Here is a 17,509-nt window from a genome sequence, read left to right on the forward strand (position 1 = left end):
CTTCGTCAGCACGCACGCCATGGCCTCCACAGACTACATCCTCCTCGGAGACCTGAACTTCCACCACGAGAACAACAAAGAGAGCAACTCTGCCACCCTGCCTGATAGACAACCTCGCCAACCTCGGACTCAGACAGCTTGTCAGAACGCCCACCCACTCCGCCAGCCACGCGCTTGACCCCATCTTCTCTGCAAGCTCCCACGTCACCTTCAGCCACACCACCGAACTCCACTGGACCGACCATCGCTGCATCCACTTCACCTTCAAGAAGCCCACCACACACCACCACACTCAACTGATACCACACCGCAGCTGGATCAAAGTCACCAATGTCCAGCTTAACACCACCCTTGCCCAGAGCCCACCCGACCGACACTGACTCCGCCGCAAGCAACCTCAGGCTATGGATCAACGACTGCGCCAACACTCTCGCCCTGATCAAAAAACCCTCCAACAGACACACTGACAAGAAGGCCGGCTGGTTCACTGCAGACATACAGGCCTCCAAACAAACCTGGCGGAAACTAGAGAAGAAATGGCACCACAAACAGACACCGGACAGTATGCGGCCCACAAGAACGCCATCCTCAGACACCATCACCTCACATAATTTCATGTTTCCATATTTTTTAGGTTTTCTAGCTATGACAACGGGTAAGAACCAAGGGTTATCACCCTCCACTTCTTCATTGATGCCACCAGTTTCCAGGGTGTCAAGCTGTCTTTCGACTTTAGTTCTAAAGTTGAGGGGAATTCATTGGTGGCTGAGTACTTCTGACTGCACTGAGTGGTCTTTATGTAGTTTAACTCTTCTTCCTCCTAGGCACTGTTATATATGGCACCATTGGTGTGGGTCTCTCCTGCATTTTTTGCCTTGACCTCCTGTGTTTTTGCTGTGTGTTGGACTCTGTTTTGCTGGTCTAGATGCTTTTGGCACTTTGCCACTACTGTTCAGGGTGCAGTGTATGTGAAAGGTAGGACATGCCCTGGTGTGTGTGAAATGTCCTGATAGTGAATTACGGCCATTTTAGTTTTTCACTATTGCAAGGCTACCTGTTCCCATAGGACAGAATGAGGAGTTTATTTATAACATCTTATAAACATAGCTTCCCCTGGGAACAAGGTAGGGAAATAAAGTTTAGTATGCCTGAACTCAGAATCTTAAAATGCATCTTTTAGTGAGAGTGATTTTTACATTCTGTGTTTGAAAATACCACTATTAGAAAGTATGTATTTTCCTGCTTAACCATCCAGTGTGCCTCTGCTAGGTTTGTGTATTGCATGTCTGGCTTTTGGATGACAGGGGCTGGGAAGGAGCAGTGGCTCCAGAGAGCATGATAAGTCAGGGCAGGGCTGAATAGACCTGGGCTGCATTTGGAGTAGGGGGAGGAGATATCCTTTCACCTGAATGGGTCTGGTCTGCCTTCCACAATGATGTCTCCTCCTCCTGCCAGGAAGCTGCACCAGTGAGGACAGAACTGGTTTTGGCTGGGCACAGACACTCTCTGCCTTCAGAGACCAAAGGATTTTTCTGTATAAAAAGAGGGGCCCAGACCCCAGACTTTTATATCACTTCTGGGAAATCAAGAGGAGCCGGAGAAGCTGAGGAGGAATACTGCCCCTGTGCTGTTTGCTGTCTGGGGTTGGCCAGCAGTGGCTACTTGCTGCCAAGGAAAGGAGAAAAGGACTTTGCTGTTTGCTTTGTCACCTGCTTGAGGAAAAGATCTCCAAGGGCTTGAAACTGAGCTTGCCTCCTGTTCTGAAGTTTCAGGGACACAAAGACTTCACCACAAGTTCCCCTGAATTCCCTTGCCGGGACTTCTAACCTGCAAAGAGGTGCTTGCTGTTGTTTTGGACCTCTAGAGACTTTTCTGCTGGGAGCTGGAAAAGTAATGCAACTTCAAAAGAAGCGAGAGGCATCCGCATCTGTTTCCGAAGCATCACCGAAGAAATTGTCGCAGCGCCTGCCGCGGCTCGACAAATCAGCGCACGCCGCATCGAGTGCACCCATCTCCGAAGTCCTAACTCACTGCACCAATTTTGACGCAAGGCCTGCTGTGCAGGTGCAAGAGTTCATGCGTCTAAGGAACCGACGCATCACCACCCCTGGAGCAAGGAACCGATGCATCACCTTTCCTGAGTGTAAGGAACCGACCCATCACCTTCCCTGTGGCCCGTTTTGTTTGTTTGTGTGACCCATCCTAAGTACTTTGGGAAAAAAGTGTCTCATCTGCAATTTGCTTTGAACTGAACTATTTCTACCATCTGAAAGTCATATTTGTATTACTGTACTGTGGATTTTTATTGTTTGGACTTGTTTCGGTTTAGATAAAGACTACTTATTTTTCTAAACTGGTGTGGTGTCTATTTGTAGTGTTTTCACTGCATTACTGTATGTGCTCACAAATGCTTTACACACTGCCTCTGAGATAAGCTTGTCTGGTCATGCCAATCTACTAAGGGGGTGAGCAGGGGTTATTTTAGAAGTGTATCCCCCTTACCCTGACTAGAAGCAAGGGTCCATATTTGGACAAAGGTGCCTACCTCTGCCAACTAGAGACCCCCATTTCTAACAGGCATCCTATAACTTTGAAGGTGCTGGCACACTCTTGCAGCATGCTGTTCACTGTTTTTTTGTATATAGAATACAAAGGCAATGAGGGATAGAGCTTCTTCTGTTGGGCACCCGTATAAGGTTTTTCCATCTGAGGCAGTTACACAGAATTGAGCTGGGAATTGCAGATGTTGTAAGGTATTATGGTGCAAAATGTACCTGTTATTTACTAACATCTTTCAGCTGCCATAAGCATACACATTGATGGTCCTGTTAATGAGGGTGGGTGAACATTGTCGAATTTCATAGTCCTATCGGGGCATGAATCACACAGTGGCGTCGGAGTCAAGGAGGCAACTGATTTTGGAGCCTTGAATGTTGAGATGACGGTGTGGTTGCTAGTGACAATTAAGCTCACTGTTGTGTCTGATTGCAGAGATGAGGAGGACATGTTTCTCTTCATACTCAAATTCACTGCATGTGTCTACAGGAGGGTGACACACAAGTTGATATTCAGGGTGCTTCTTTGCCTTTTTCTGCAGTTGGTTTTGTGGTTGTCTAAGATTCTTGCTAATGCTGGAAGATCAACAAACTTTAGCAAAATGATTAGGTTTGCCACACTCCGAGCAGGTAATTCCTTTTGCTAGATGTGGGCTGTCTTAAAGGGCTGGGTTTCTGCAGTACCCGCAGGGTTTATTGGTTTTCTTCATGCAAGTGTTAGACCTAACAGCCTTAGGGTGGGGTTCCCCCCAACTTTTTGCCTGTCTCCTCCTCTTTTCCGACCTCATATGTGCTGGTATTAGGACTCTGCACACTTTACCACTGCTAACTAGTGCTAAAGTGCTTATGCTCTCTCCCCTAAACATGGTAATATAGGCTAAAACCCAATTGGCATACTGAATGTACTTATAAGTACTTAGTAAAGTGCACTACATGTGCCCAGGGCCTGTAAATTAAATGCTATTTGTGAGCCTGTAGCACTGCTTGTGCCACCCACTTAAGTGGCCCTTTAACCATGTTTCAGGCCTGCCATTACAGAGCCTGTGTGTGCAGTTTACACTGCCATTTCGACCAGGCAAACCTTACCTCTTATATATATATGTCACCCCTATTGTAGGCCCTGGACAATCTGGAAGACAGATGCAAAGTATTTAAAAGGCAGGACATGTACATTTAAGTTTTATCTGTCCTGGCAGTGAAAAACTCTTAAATTCATTTCTCACTATTGCAAGACCTATATCTCCAATATTACATTGTATAAGTGTAATTTCCAAATGGGAATATATCAGTGATTTAAATTCAATGTATCTGGAATCCTAATTTAAATTCCTAACTTATGGGGAAATTGGAGTTTAAATTAGAATTCTGGAAATGACACTTTTAGAAGGTTGACCTTTTTTTTGCTTTAGCCATTTGGTGCATGTAGTTTATCTCCGATCACATGACTGGGTGTAGTTTGCAGTTGGGCTTTGTGGATTTCTCCTAAATATCCACAAACAATGTGGACTTGAGGATGGGAGGGAGGAGCAGGGCACAGCCTCACGTACATCTGAATAGGCTGTGTCCTTTCCCCACACTAAGGGCTGCATACCCCCCCTGTAGTACGTCTGCAGCCAGGGCAGGAAGGGAGGACCTCTGTGCTCTTCAAAGGCATGCCTTTGAAGTCTCCCTCACTTCAAAGGTACCACTGGGTATAAGTACTGGTCCTCATAAACCACCACTTCAGTACACTTCTGGACCTGTGGATATGCTGCCAGGATGAAGGACTGCTGTGTTGCAAAGGACTGCTACTCTGCTGGACTCCTGCCTTGCTGTGCTGATCTGCTGCCTGGTTCCGTCTTGCCTGGGTGAGAAGGACTGGACCTGCATCTCTTGACCCCAGAACCTAGAGTGACTCCAAAGGCTAGCTGGCTAGCCTCCTGATCTGAAGCCTCAGGAACGTGAAACAACCTTTACAACGCAGTCATTACATCGCACTTCCTTTACAACGCAGTCATAACGCAACATCCTTTACATTGCATGCCATTACAACGCAGCCATTACATCGCATGTTACTACAACACCTCATTACAACGCATGCCATTACAACACATGTCATTACAACGCAATATAAGGTAAGTAATGGGGAATAGTCATTTTTACCCCTCCCCTATCAAACATTTATCCTACTGTTGCACTCACTGGAGTGGGAATCGTAATTTTTACCCCTACACTATCCATGACTTACCCTACTGTTGCACTCACTGGAGTGGGAATAGTAATTCTTACCCCTATTCTATCCAACACTTACCCTACTGCTGCCCTAAAAGTAATATGAGTTGTAATAGTATGCGTTGTAATGCAATGCGTTGTAAATGTAGTTTCTAAAAATGCGGGGTGATGGCATGCGATGTAAAATCATGCGTTGTAATGGATGTTGTGATCTAAAAACTGCATTGTAAAGGCATGCATTGTAAATGTTTGCGTTGTATCATCATACATCCCTCAGGAACATAATAGGCTTCCAATCCTTGCACCTGGACTACCCTGCCAAGTGGTGCCACCCCAGCCTTGGACCCTTGGAAGTGGGACTAAGGTGCTTTCCAGCAGAACCAACACATCTACTCTGTTGAGCGATGCAACCCCGAGCAGAACCATTGTATCTCCTCAGCTGTGTGGATTGGACCCGACGCAAAAGACTTGCATAGCCATTGCCTCCCACATCTTGAGACCAACGCATCGCCTTAAGCAGTGCTTCTGCGCAACGCTTTCACCGGCACAAGCGCCTTGTACTCCTCATTGACGGCTGCTTCGACGACAATGCCGAAACTCTGCATCGCAGCTTCACCACTCATCGGAACCAATGAATTGCCTCTGCTGCTCCTCACATCCTCGACACCAGACTTTGTATCATAAGTCCTGTTGACAGGATCCTCAATATTGATGCACCTGGGACTCACACCGCAGCCTTGTCACATCTCGGAACTGACAAATCAACTCGACTGTGCGGCGCACCTTTGACGCGGATCCACGCAACGCTCCACAGCCAGGATTTAAGGTACTCTGTTCAGGGGGCCTAACTGGATCCATATAGCTGGCCTGCCCTCCATTGTGGTCGGTATTAACTTGTGACTTTGTCCAGATCCTGCGCACCCAGATATTCTCAATAGCACTTTGTGCTTTTTGGCATTATTTTTCACTGTAAACTTTGAAACCCAATATCTCTGGTTCTACCAAATGGTACCAATTGATGTTTGGAATGTTTGGGGTTCTGCCATGTTCTGGTCATGTGATATTAGGTGTGCTGCATATGCAGTGAGTTACTGGAAAGAGGCTGCAGCAGGACACTGCAAAAATGTAGCTGTGGTACCTCTTTTTACTATGATGGGATGTCAGCTTTCAAGAGACAATATTGTAGCTACCATGTGTCAGCTATCTGTGACCGATGTGCAATTTCAAACCAAGCCAAATTACAATAGGGAACTCCTGGTGCCCAGATGAGTTGGCCCTGCCTCATATGGGGTCCGATGCTGCCGGGAGGGAGGAGAGAAGGTGCCCACCGCATGGACTGTGGGCCGCCTGTAGGGCAGATTAGGTCCAGGCAGCCGTATAGGCAGTGCTGTGGGTACCCTCTTGGCCTAAATGGAACCTGTCATCAGGAGATGGAGGGAGTCAGTATGTGTGGCCTGCCTTGTTGCTAGATTGTTGTGTGGCCCCTCCATGCTGAGCTCGCTGTACCTTTACCCCACCTCTAGCACTGGGTGATTAACCGCTTAGATCTTTTGCATTGAGCTTCATGATCAGCACCATGGCCTGGAAGACAGAAGAGAGTGAGACTGCACTAGGGGACGCCAGCGAGCCTAAGATCTCCTTGATATGCTCCCCATGCATGGAACTGCTTTGCCAGTCTGTGTACTCACTGTGATGTGAAGGACCCTCACACCACTGCCATTGTGCCCACTCTCCAAAATTCATGGCCTAGATTTTCCCTTGCCCACATGCTATACCCTGTCCCATCTGTCTTTGATCCATTAATTGCAATGTGTAGGAAATTGGGTTACTGGTTAAGGGGGGTGAAATCGTTCTCAAGCAGAAACCACAATTCTTGTCAGGGTGAAACACAAGCAACACCAAATAAACTTGTGCTTAACCCTCTGGTAGCTTGGCACAAAAGCAGTCAGGCTTAACTTAAAGGCAGTGTGTAAAGTATTTATGCAGCACATAATTAATAATAAAGTGAGAACACAACACAAGAAAAATTTCACACCAATTTAGAAAAGCAAAGTAAAATTAAAATTATTATTTGACACCCAAAAAAATAATTAACATTCTTTTTATTGATTTATAAAAAAAGCAATACAGGTCATATTGATGTCTATACAGATAACACATTTTTACCCAAATTACCAGGTCTATTTCTCTCTGGGATCTCCCTGCAAAGCAGGCACAATCACATATTTTACAGTTCCTTGTCTTTCAACGCCATTTCAGCAGTTGGGGAGACACAGAGCTCTCCTTGGTAGATATTCAGATGTACAGTTTTAAAGATTTTGGTGAAAATAGTGCTTAAAAGCACAAGCGCCAACTGTGGTGATCTGGTCTCACTGGATTGGGACATAGTCACAAGTTCAGGCCGGCTTCGATGGAGTGTAGGCTGGGTACTGGGAACCAAGTTAGGCTCGCTGAACAAAGTACATTTAAATCCTGGTTGGGGATGCGTTAGACAGAAGAGGGTCTGAGGAGCTGCAGGACTGTGATCGAAGATGAGTAGACCAGTGGCAGGTCCAAGGAGCTGCGAGGCTGCGTTGCCAGGTCCTGTGCCGAGGATGCTTTGTGCAGTGATGGGTCTAAGAAGCTCCTGGGCTGCTATGTGAGGCCCTGCATTGAGGATGCATCATGCAACAGCAGTTCTGAGGAGCTCCCAAGTCCTGCTTTGGTGATGGGCAGCAGTGGTTCAAATGCAAAGCTGTGAGGCATCTGCTAGGACCACAGCTGGGATGGCGGAGCATCTACAGGCCCACTTCCAAGAGTCCAAGACTGTGGGTGGCAGGATTTCAGCAGGTAGAGTTCAGGTGCAGGGTTCAAGGTGATAAAAGCCTTTTCTGTCCTTGATGCTCTGATCAGGAGGCCAGCCAACTAGCTCTTTGAGTCACTCTGGTAGTCCTAGTTTGAAGATGGAGGTGCAGACCTTCTCACTCAGGCTGCAGGGCAGCGGAGTAGCAGGGCAGCGGAGTAGCAGGGCAGCGGAGTAGCAGGGCAGCGGAGTAGCAGGGCAGCAGAGTAGCAGGGCAGCAGAGTAGCAGGGCAGCAGAGTAGCAATCCTTCTTGCAGCAGAGCAGCACAGCAGTCCTACTTCTGAGTCTTCCACAGGTACAGGTGTGTACTGAAGAGTTGGGTCTGTGGGTCCAATATTTATACTTGGTGCCAGCCTTGAAGTAGGAGGAGCTTCTAGAGTCCTCCCCCTACATAAATGTCTGGAATTTTCTGCATCCTTGCTATGTTCCCTGCTTGTCTGGGGCACAGTAGACTCATATGAAATGCTTTCTGAGCATGCTGAGTCTTTGTGATGTGCAAGTATGGTAGGTGACAGCTCCTCCCCTTCATACTGACAGAGACGGCCCATTCTGCCAACACATGTTCCCCCTTTGTCTCACTGTCTGCGAGAAATGTAATATACAAAGACCAACTGTCAACTACACCTAGTCATGTGACCCAGGAGATAGGCTGCATACACCAAATGATTAGGACAAGATAATGCAAACTTTCTAAATGTGCCATTTTCAGGATTGTGACTTAACATCCAACTTTACCATTCAATAGGGATTTAACTTACAGTTCTTTAGAGAACAAACTTGACTTTCTACCTGCTCCCAATTAAACGTTATCAGTTGTTAAATGTAATAAGGTAACCCAATGTTATCCTATGGGAGAGGTATGCCACACAGCAGTGAAAAACAAATGTTGGAGTTTTTCACTACCAGGACATGTAAAACTTAAAAGTACATGTCCAACTTTTTAAATACATTGCACACTGCCCTCTGGACTGTTTAGGGTCTATCCTTAGGGTGACATATGTATTAAAAACAAGGTTTAGTCCTGGCAGAAGGTTTATTTCACCAGGTCGAAATGGCAGTTTAAAACTGCACATACAGGCTGCATCAATGGCAGGCCTGAAACATGTTTTAAAAGGTTACTTAAGTGGGTGGCAGAATGAGTGCTGCGGATGCTCTAGCATCATTTAATTTACATGCAGTGGGTACCTTCAGTACCACATTACTGAGGACCTACAATTACATTAAATATGCCAATTGAGTGTAAGCAAATCTCCCCATGTTAGAAGAAGAGAGCATAAGCACTTTAGCAATGGTTAACACTGGTAAAGTGTGCAGAGTTTTAAGGTCAACAAAGAAAATTCAGCAAAAACAGGAGGAGTAAGGCAAACATTTTGGGGAAGATCACCCTAAGGCTGACAGGTCTAACACTATTATGTGATAGAGGCGGGCAAGCCACAAAAGGCTTGAGCCAGTCTCAAGTCAGATGGCTGGTCTGGCTTTGTGTGAAGATGTCATGGGTCAGTTGCATAGGTGATACAGAATTCTCCTGTGAAGAGAATTCTAGGAAAAGAGTTACTGTATGGTGCTGAGGTGAACGGAATGTCTTTCTCTGTGCAGGAGATCCTGGATTGAAATAAAGCTACATTGAAAGAAACCTAGGAAGAGGCTCTTCTTTACATGGTGACAAGTCTCTGCGCAGGGGGCAGGTACAAGCATCGCAACACCTGGAATATTATTTCATTTTGTGCATTATAAGGAGGAGTGCCTACGTTCAACACAGTACCGAAAACTGAGACTCCTACTGTAAGCACAACTTCCTCTATTTCAGGTAATGTGACTTTGCTGATGCCTTGTTTCTGCCAGATTTAATTATTTCGAGTGTGTGAACGGATAACTGTAAATAAGCGACATTTTAATCACCAAGCAGTAGCAGTGCGGGGCACAGGTACGCGATCTGCAGAACTTTTACAGCACTGCTAGGCAACCGGAGACTTGCGGTGAGGCTCGTGCCGGAGCTCGCGCATTCAGCCTGCTGGAGCTCACGCATACCAAGTGTGTCACATACCAGCAGCTAATCAAGGACGCTGATACTTGTTTTGGGGCTCACACTTTCGGCCTGCTGGAGCTCGTGCATACCAAGTGTTTCGCGTACCAGTGAGTAATTAAGGAAACGCGTGCAAACTTAATTCGCTGTGAAACATTGAGTGAGGCTATTAACTTGTGGGACGTCCTAGGACATCCTGGAACTTGTGCATTTAGCAACCGGTCTTCATATTACACATCACGCTGCCTCATCCAGTGTCTAGAACCGGTGCTTTACGCATTTTAAACACTCCTCACAACATCCAATATAACTTTAAAAAAAAAGGAAGGATATACAAAGGAAAAGAAAAAAAGGAAAATCAAAACTTCTTACCTCCCTGGCTCTCCCACAGTTCCTAAGAACTTTGGAAGGATCTGGAAACAGGAACCAAGAAACAGGAAGTGCCTGCAAAGTAAACATAGAAGACAGACTACATTTTCGGGAAAACTAGAGTGCAATCTCTTAATTCTCTACAGAAGAAATCTGGCATATGAACTGCTATTGTTTATTATGGTAGTTTGTTACTTTTCCTAAATTATTTTAACTTTTTATTTTTTTACAGGTCAATATGTCCTCCCCACCACCATTCTTGACAACACCTGGAGAACCGATTATACCTTGGTGTTGTGTCCTGCTGGACACAGTCTAGTGTTTCTGCCAGCCACTCCCCCGAGGGCTGGCCCACACACACACCCCTCACCCATCCAACACGGACATCACCAGTCAGGTGACCCCGCTAATAAAAGGGCCCGAGTGCACGGGCTCGTGGCTAGTTTTCCAGTACTGCATTCATGTGTCCGTGTTGTCCTTCGTTCAGCATGTGGGCCTAGGGCCCAGACGTAACATTGGCGACGAGGGGGTCTGACCCCGCACGTACCATTCCTGCTTCTCAGCTGTTGCTTAAGGGGGAAGGAGCAGCCCATGTCCAGGGTACCACCGCACCTGCTGCCAGCAATCAGGTACATTGACCCCCCCACCCTCCTGCAACGCCTGCGAGGGGCGAAGAGACGGTACCGATGGTGAAGCTGCCGAAGTGCCCGCAGGTGGGAAATAGGTAGAAGGGCCCCTGTGTGCAGCAGCGGCGGCGGCGCTGAGCGTTTTGTGTGTGGGGCCCCGACTGAGGCCAACATGGTGAGTCGAGATTGAGCCGGCCCCAGGGGTGAGAGATGCACTGACACGCGCAGTTTTGTGAAAGCCTGCCGTGGCCTGTGAACAGAGACATTTGCAACGCTGCACAGAGCTTGGGCCATACTGGTTATTGCCAGAAAAGCGGCCGGCCTCCTGAATGCCAAGATCCAATGTGCCGCACCGATACTGTGACCGCCCCCTGCACCTGAAGCGCCAGCAGGGGTGAGAAAAGACTGAGCCCATAGCAACCCGGCGGCAAGCCTAGCACATCTCCTGACACCCGCCACCCATGACTGGCCCTACTGCGTTGGAGGTGCCAGGAAGCTGCCCTGCATGCTGAATTCCGTTAAGGAAGAAAGAGGGAGGAGCACCCTTCCAGCGATGAGGGAGGCTATCACCTACCTGGAATTTGACGGCAGACAGCGCTAAAAGCAGTCACTGCGGTGAGAAAGAGAAGGCTGCTGTCTGCCCCATAGCATTTTGACTGTTTTGGCCTCTGCACTGGCATCCCCAGCCCGCGCAGCTCAGTCATAGGAAAATAGCTGCAGCGAAAACTAAAGCAGCGCCACCTAGCACCTACTGGTGGCACCGCACCCAGACTCACACCGGTGCAGAAAAGAACCAAAGAAACAAAATTTCTGAAAAATCAGGCCCGTTTAAATGAGTCCCAAACACAAACTCCAGCGAGGCCCGTATGTATGCCCCCCGTTACAGAGCGGATGTCACTGACAGAACTACGCCAGTCCCGCACCCTCACTCGCCTGTTAGGCAGCATGTATGAAGGAGATGTGGTAAGCGCTGCTCTCCAAAGCCTCTGAATATCCGTAGCAGCACACCCCTGGCAGGGGAGAAGACCAAAGCTACACCTGCTCCCAGTGCCACCCCTCCTGCACATATCTTCTCCGTGAGGCCCACAATCTACAAGGAAAATTGCCGTGGCTGGAAGGAGTGGTGGCTGCGGCGCCACCTGGCGGTCATTGGATGCACTGCAATCGGCCCGAGTACTGAGGACGTGGCCCGGCCGTGAGTGTCACAACGATGCAACTAAATAAAACGGACACTACCCATCAGGTGGCATTTTGTTGAAAACTGGCACTGTGTCCCTACCTGGACGTCAGCCGGAATTCATCCTTTCATGCTGCCCACCTTGTTCCTCTCACCAATTTTCAGTATTTTTCCTGCTGCCAAGCCTTCTACCCTAGTGTGGTACGCATCCACCGTGCCACCTATCGGCTACTTAGCACACGGCATCCTGGCCTGCCCTGCGTGACTGCCCGTAGTGCACTTTCACTCAAGAAGAATCCCAGGGGAATTGGGAGAAATGCTGAAAGCCATAGGCCCATCCTGTAAGGAGGAGGGGAAGAGTCCTTCGTCTCAGTTATCATAGCATTGACAAGAGTGTCTGCAGTGCTACCTACAGGTTGACTGAGCTATTGCACCAGAGTACAGCACACTGCAAATAAACAGCCCCAATTGCACATTGATGCTGTGCTCAAAGTTTCCCTGTTGCCCTGATCGCCAAACAGCCTGCCGTGTCCTGTGACATCGCCAAGGGCAGCCAAAATAGCAGCTACTGCTGCATGCAGAGACCAACCCAAAGAGATGTTTGCACTGTTCTCCCTGCCAGACCCAGGTACCTGCAGGTCAACAGCAGTGCAGAGTGCATTGTACGCCTCATCCCCTGGGGATGCCCGTCTGCCACCGCATGCAGCCCAGGCAAAGAAGGAAGGTACTGCATGGCCCCTAGTGGCAAGCCACAGCAAGGGTGATGATACAGGCAGACAGGGTGCCAGCAGAGAACGCCCTGGAAGGGACTGTGCATGAGCACCACTGGTATTCCTCTGAAACAAGGAGGGAGTTCAGTGCTCCACAGAGGCGATACAGCACTTTTCTGATTGTCAGTGGCAGGAAATACAAGAGAGGAGCTGCAACCGTGCACAAGGTACAAGACAGACTGAGTGTTCACCCGTTTGGGCGCGCAGAAAATGATTGGCTGTACAAAGTAGTCTGTGCCAGCCAGCTGCCAGGCACCGAAAGGCCACCATTGGCTCATCAAGGAGAATTTCACAAGGAGTTACCAACCCTGCCAAGCATGAAGAAACCAAGGCAGGATTCAATGGCATTACGGCGCAATCTCAAGGTGCAAGAGCAATGCCCTCAAGCGAAGAGTAGGCGGAAGGGACATTACCCGCCATCTGAAAAGTACAAAGGAGAGAGATCGTAGTCAACCTACCTGCACCAACATCATCCAGCAGTGGGCCAGAAACTATTCAGAGAGTGCCTCCGATACTGCCTTAAGACTGTGGTGTGCAGCAGTTCTCTACAGGCATGAGGAGACTCCTGCACTCCAAGTGGCGCGCCGCCACAACTGACGTAAGAGAAGGGAGATATATACCTCCCAAGCAATCCGAAATTACAGCTGGAATACTCTGTCAAGGAGAGAAAGGGTATGGAAGGTATTACACAACGGATCCATCAAAACACACCTACCTCCACTGCCGTCCCTGAAATGGCTGACGCACCTGAGAAGAAGCGCAGTCCTTTTTGACAGGACCGGACTAGTGAGTAGTCCGTGACAGGAGAAAATGCGAAGCCCAGAGAACACAACGGAGTGAGCAGGAGGTCCCTGTGAGATTTTCGTGGCCCTATCGCCACATTTCAGAGCAGGTGTAGAAGCGACTTGCATTGCGATGCCACTGCAGCAAGATGCCACTGCAACACGATGCCATTGCAGCACGATGCTACTGCAACACGATGCCATTGCAGCACGATGCCACTGCAACACGATGCCATTGCAGCATGATGCCACTGCAACACGATGCCATTGCAGCACGATGCCACTGCAACACGATGTCATTGCAGCAAGATGCCACTGCAGCAAGAAGCGACCTGCATTACGTGGTCTGTCGACACATTTTAGAGAGGATAAGGAGTGGCGAGATATAGGACAGTGAAAGTCCTATTCCAGGAAAACGGACGACAACAAGTGAGCAGTGGAAATCAACAAAAGGGGACTAGAACAAGTACTCGCACGATCACCTGAGTGCACCTTCTAAGATACGACAGCCACTGGGGTGCGGTGACATCATTCTTCATAGTGACCGTCATCCACCTGTCGCCGGCTGCTTAAAGAAAAGGGCATCCCTGTTCTACTTACACAAATGCCAAATCAGAAGAGCTGCACCAAGTGTCCGACGAGTATCATGACTGCCAAGATTCGCCAGTCATCCCTACTCACTGCCAGCTATCACCAGATGTGGTGCGAGTCGTCTCATGGCATCCACTCCATCATCTGTCATGTGCATCACTACCATCCTTGGAGCATCAAGTACAACAACTGGAGTCCTACACCACTTGCCAGAACAATCGACGATCCGAAAATACAGTGACCATCTGTTTAACCGGCGCATGTTCTGATCCTGGTAGAGAGAGCATGTTTCTGACCAAGACACATCCACCCCTGAAGTTTGCACGAGTGACGAGGCAGTGGCTCCAGAGTCAGAGCCCATATGCAGTCCCGGGGCAACTCATCTAAGGGGCCTCCCAGAGCGTGAGAGATGGACTTTACTGTGCCCCACCAATGGATTCCAGGAAGTAGCCAGGCCATCTAACCGAGAATTTCAACAGGTCACAGAATGCCAAGTCTGTTGTCGAAGAATCAAGCGATGCAATCGTCCGGTGTTGCAGTGGACTCATCTATACGCTCCTGATGCACCCATGTTGAACAATAAGACACTAATCGCCTCACAGCAAGAGTACGCTCGACCGATAAACATCACGTAGGTGGACCATCCCTCAACAGAAGCAAAGCTGAAAGGTCCGGATATCATCAGCACCGTGTTCGTCCCCAGATATACCTGGTTAAAGTATGGACATGTGCCAAGACATCTGGGTGCTCCCAGCTGCACCTGTTCACCGCTGTCCTGCGAACTACATCTCTGAACTGTGAGGTTTTTCCATTTATGTTAGTTGTTTTTCTCTTTCCTTCCCGTAGGTTGGACTTTTGTTTGTTGTTTTTCGTTTTATTAAAATTTGGGAGGAATGTTGTGTCCTGCTGGACACAGTCTAGTGTTTCTGCCAGCCACTCCCCCGAGGGCTGGCCCACACACACACCCCCTCACCCATCCAACACGGACGTCACCAGTCAGGTGACCCCGCTAATAAAAGGGCCCGAGTGCACGGGCTCGTGGCTAGTTTTCCAGTACTGCATTCATGTGTCCGTGTTGTCCTTCGTTCAGCATGTGGGCCTAGGGCCCAGACGTAACACTTGGAAACGATAGAAAAAAATGTTTTTAACATATATTAGCTTTAGGTGGGGATAATTATGGTCCAGCACGACGTCAAGCGATATTGCTTCATCATCTGGGTGTTGAAGGGAGAAGAATTCATGAAGAATTACCAGAACATTTTCTGGGAATGGGAGATGGGCAACCCAACAATATTTATGAAATGCCAATTCAAATGCTGGAATTATATTTTACCCCAAAAACTAATCTGGCATTGGAACATCATACATTTTTCACCAGAATTCAAAGAGATGACGAAGATATTGCTTCGTATATGGCTACTCTAAGGGGTTTGGCTCTAACATGTAGATTTGAACAGTTGAATGACTCTCTAATAAGAGATCAGATAGTAGGTTGTACTAGTAGTAAAGGAATAAAAGAGAAACTTTTAATGAGAGAACATATTCTGGAAAAAGCCAAACAGGTAGTTAAAGGAATGGAACATACTGCTATGTGGTTAAAAGAAATGGAAGGCACGTTAAATATAAAACAAGATAAAATTGAAGTTGTTGAGAGAAAAATAGATGGAAAATTGTACTTTGAAGTAGGCAGTGATTCAAGGAAGCTGCAAACAGGAAAAATAAATGTTCCGGTTAGAGACATTAAGTGTTTCCGTTGTGGTTCGCCTGGACACATTGCTTCTAGTTTCAATTGTCTCGCTAGAAGTGTACTATGTAGGAGTTGTAGAAAAAGGGGGCATTTTGCAAACGTGTGCAGGACAAGGATACCGGAAATTAAAAAAATACAAGAAGTGGATGATGTTTGTGAGAATGTGCATGAAATTGTATTGACAATTGAAGAAATGGATAATGATTTCAAAGATATTATTATTATTATTTTTTTTTAATTCTTTTTAATATGTTCATTATAAACAAGGCACAACTTGCTCAAATTTTGTACATTTACGTTACATTTCAACAGTGGACATTCCCTTAACACTGGCTCATAGACATTCTTCCCAGCATGGTTATTTTCATGGCCCCCATTTTACTACCCCGTCCCAACCTCATTTTCATCATCAGTACTCTCTTCCGCCTGCATCCCTCACATATGTATCCCCTGAATTTATTCCAGTTCCCCCACACCCTGCTCCACTTTCGAGGACAACCACGATTGATGTACACTGCTCTTTCGGTCACCATGGCTGTGTCCATATCCTTGCACCATACGGTGAGTGTTTGCAATTCTGCTGAGCCCCAGTTTTGTGCGATATTACGTTTTGCGAGCATTATCCCAAACATGGCCCAATTCTGCGCTGTACGAGTAAGGTCATTTGGTTCCCAAACACTTAGCAAACATCTCCTGGGTTCAGGCACCAATGAAACTTCCTCTGCCTGTGATATTGTTCTCATCACCTTTATCCAGTACTCTATGACCTTTGGGCATTGCCACAGTGTATGGTAAAATGTACCCTCCTCCCCACATCGTCTTAGGCAATACGGGTGTGATGTTGTACCTATCTTGTAGAGGGTGTGTCTAGTGTAGTAGGTACGGTGCAGTATTTTGAGCTGCACCAACCTAAGTTTTGAAGGTATTCCCACCTCCAGCGGGGAAGCTATTATCTCCTGCCAGTCGGTGTCGTCAAGTTCCCCCACATCACGGGACCATTTTTCCCTGAGTGTCACATTAGGATCAGGCAAGTTGTTAATTAGTTTTCGATAGGTGAGAGAGGTAGCCCGTTTGTGCATGCAGTCAGTCAGTATCCTGTCTTCAAGGGGAGTGGCCTCCGGGATATCGCTATCAGGTGTTAAGACAGCTTGGAGTGCGTGTTTTACCTGATATTATTTATTTAATCGATCAAAAAATATGATCATTCACATCTTAAATGCAGTACATAATCAATAAAAACAATAAAATGTACACCAGTATAAAAACCATTAAAAAGTTATACAATACAATAAAACAAACTTCTAAAACTTTCATAATCAATGTACATGCATCTGAAAAATACCACTAGGCCTGATTAAAGTTACATTAACGATATTACAAAGATATTTAATATTAATGTGGTTGTGGAAACTCCGAATGTGAAGATGGAAAGTGTGGATAAATTAGACAAACCACATTGTAACGTTTCTTTTGGAGGAAAAGACATAAAGTTGTTAAAAGATTCTGGATGTCTTTACACACTTATATCTAACAAGTCCTATGAGGAGAATTGGCCTATGAGACGTGGTCCACATTTGTATGACCTTGACATTTGTGCTGTATGTTATCCAGGGAAAAGAATAGAAATTGTTGGAATGATGACTATAAGGTTTAAAGGGGAGGCTGTGAGAGGAAGAGTGTATAGTACACAATTTGGTTCTAATATTTTGTGGTGGCACCACCAAAAGGATCTGAACATAATAATAGATCCAAATGCTAATGAGCTGGGTATCCAAATGCTAAAGAGCCGGTAATGGTAATGGAAAAAATAAATGT

At 47.1% G+C, this 17,509-nt stretch overlaps 1 protein-coding gene across 1 annotated transcript in view; it reads right to left on the minus strand.

Annotated features, from left to right (window-relative positions):
- Window positions 1-17,509, minus strand: part of LOC146871841 (S-adenosylhomocysteine hydrolase-like protein 1) — an 879,643-nt gene that overhangs the window by 13,736 nt on the left and 848,398 nt on the right. The window contains exon 19 of the mRNA XM_085651895.1: window positions 10,005-10,076. Coding sequence (XP_085508021.1) covers window positions 10,005-10,076 — 72 coding nt within the window. The remainder of the gene's footprint in view (window positions 1-10,004; window positions 10,077-17,509) is intronic.

The sequence above is a fragment of the Triturus cristatus genome, chromosome 1_1, assembly GCF_964204655.1.
Source record: "Triturus cristatus chromosome 1_1, aTriCri1.1, whole genome shotgun sequence".
NCBI lineage: Eukaryota > Metazoa > Chordata > Amphibia > Caudata > Salamandridae > Triturus > Triturus cristatus.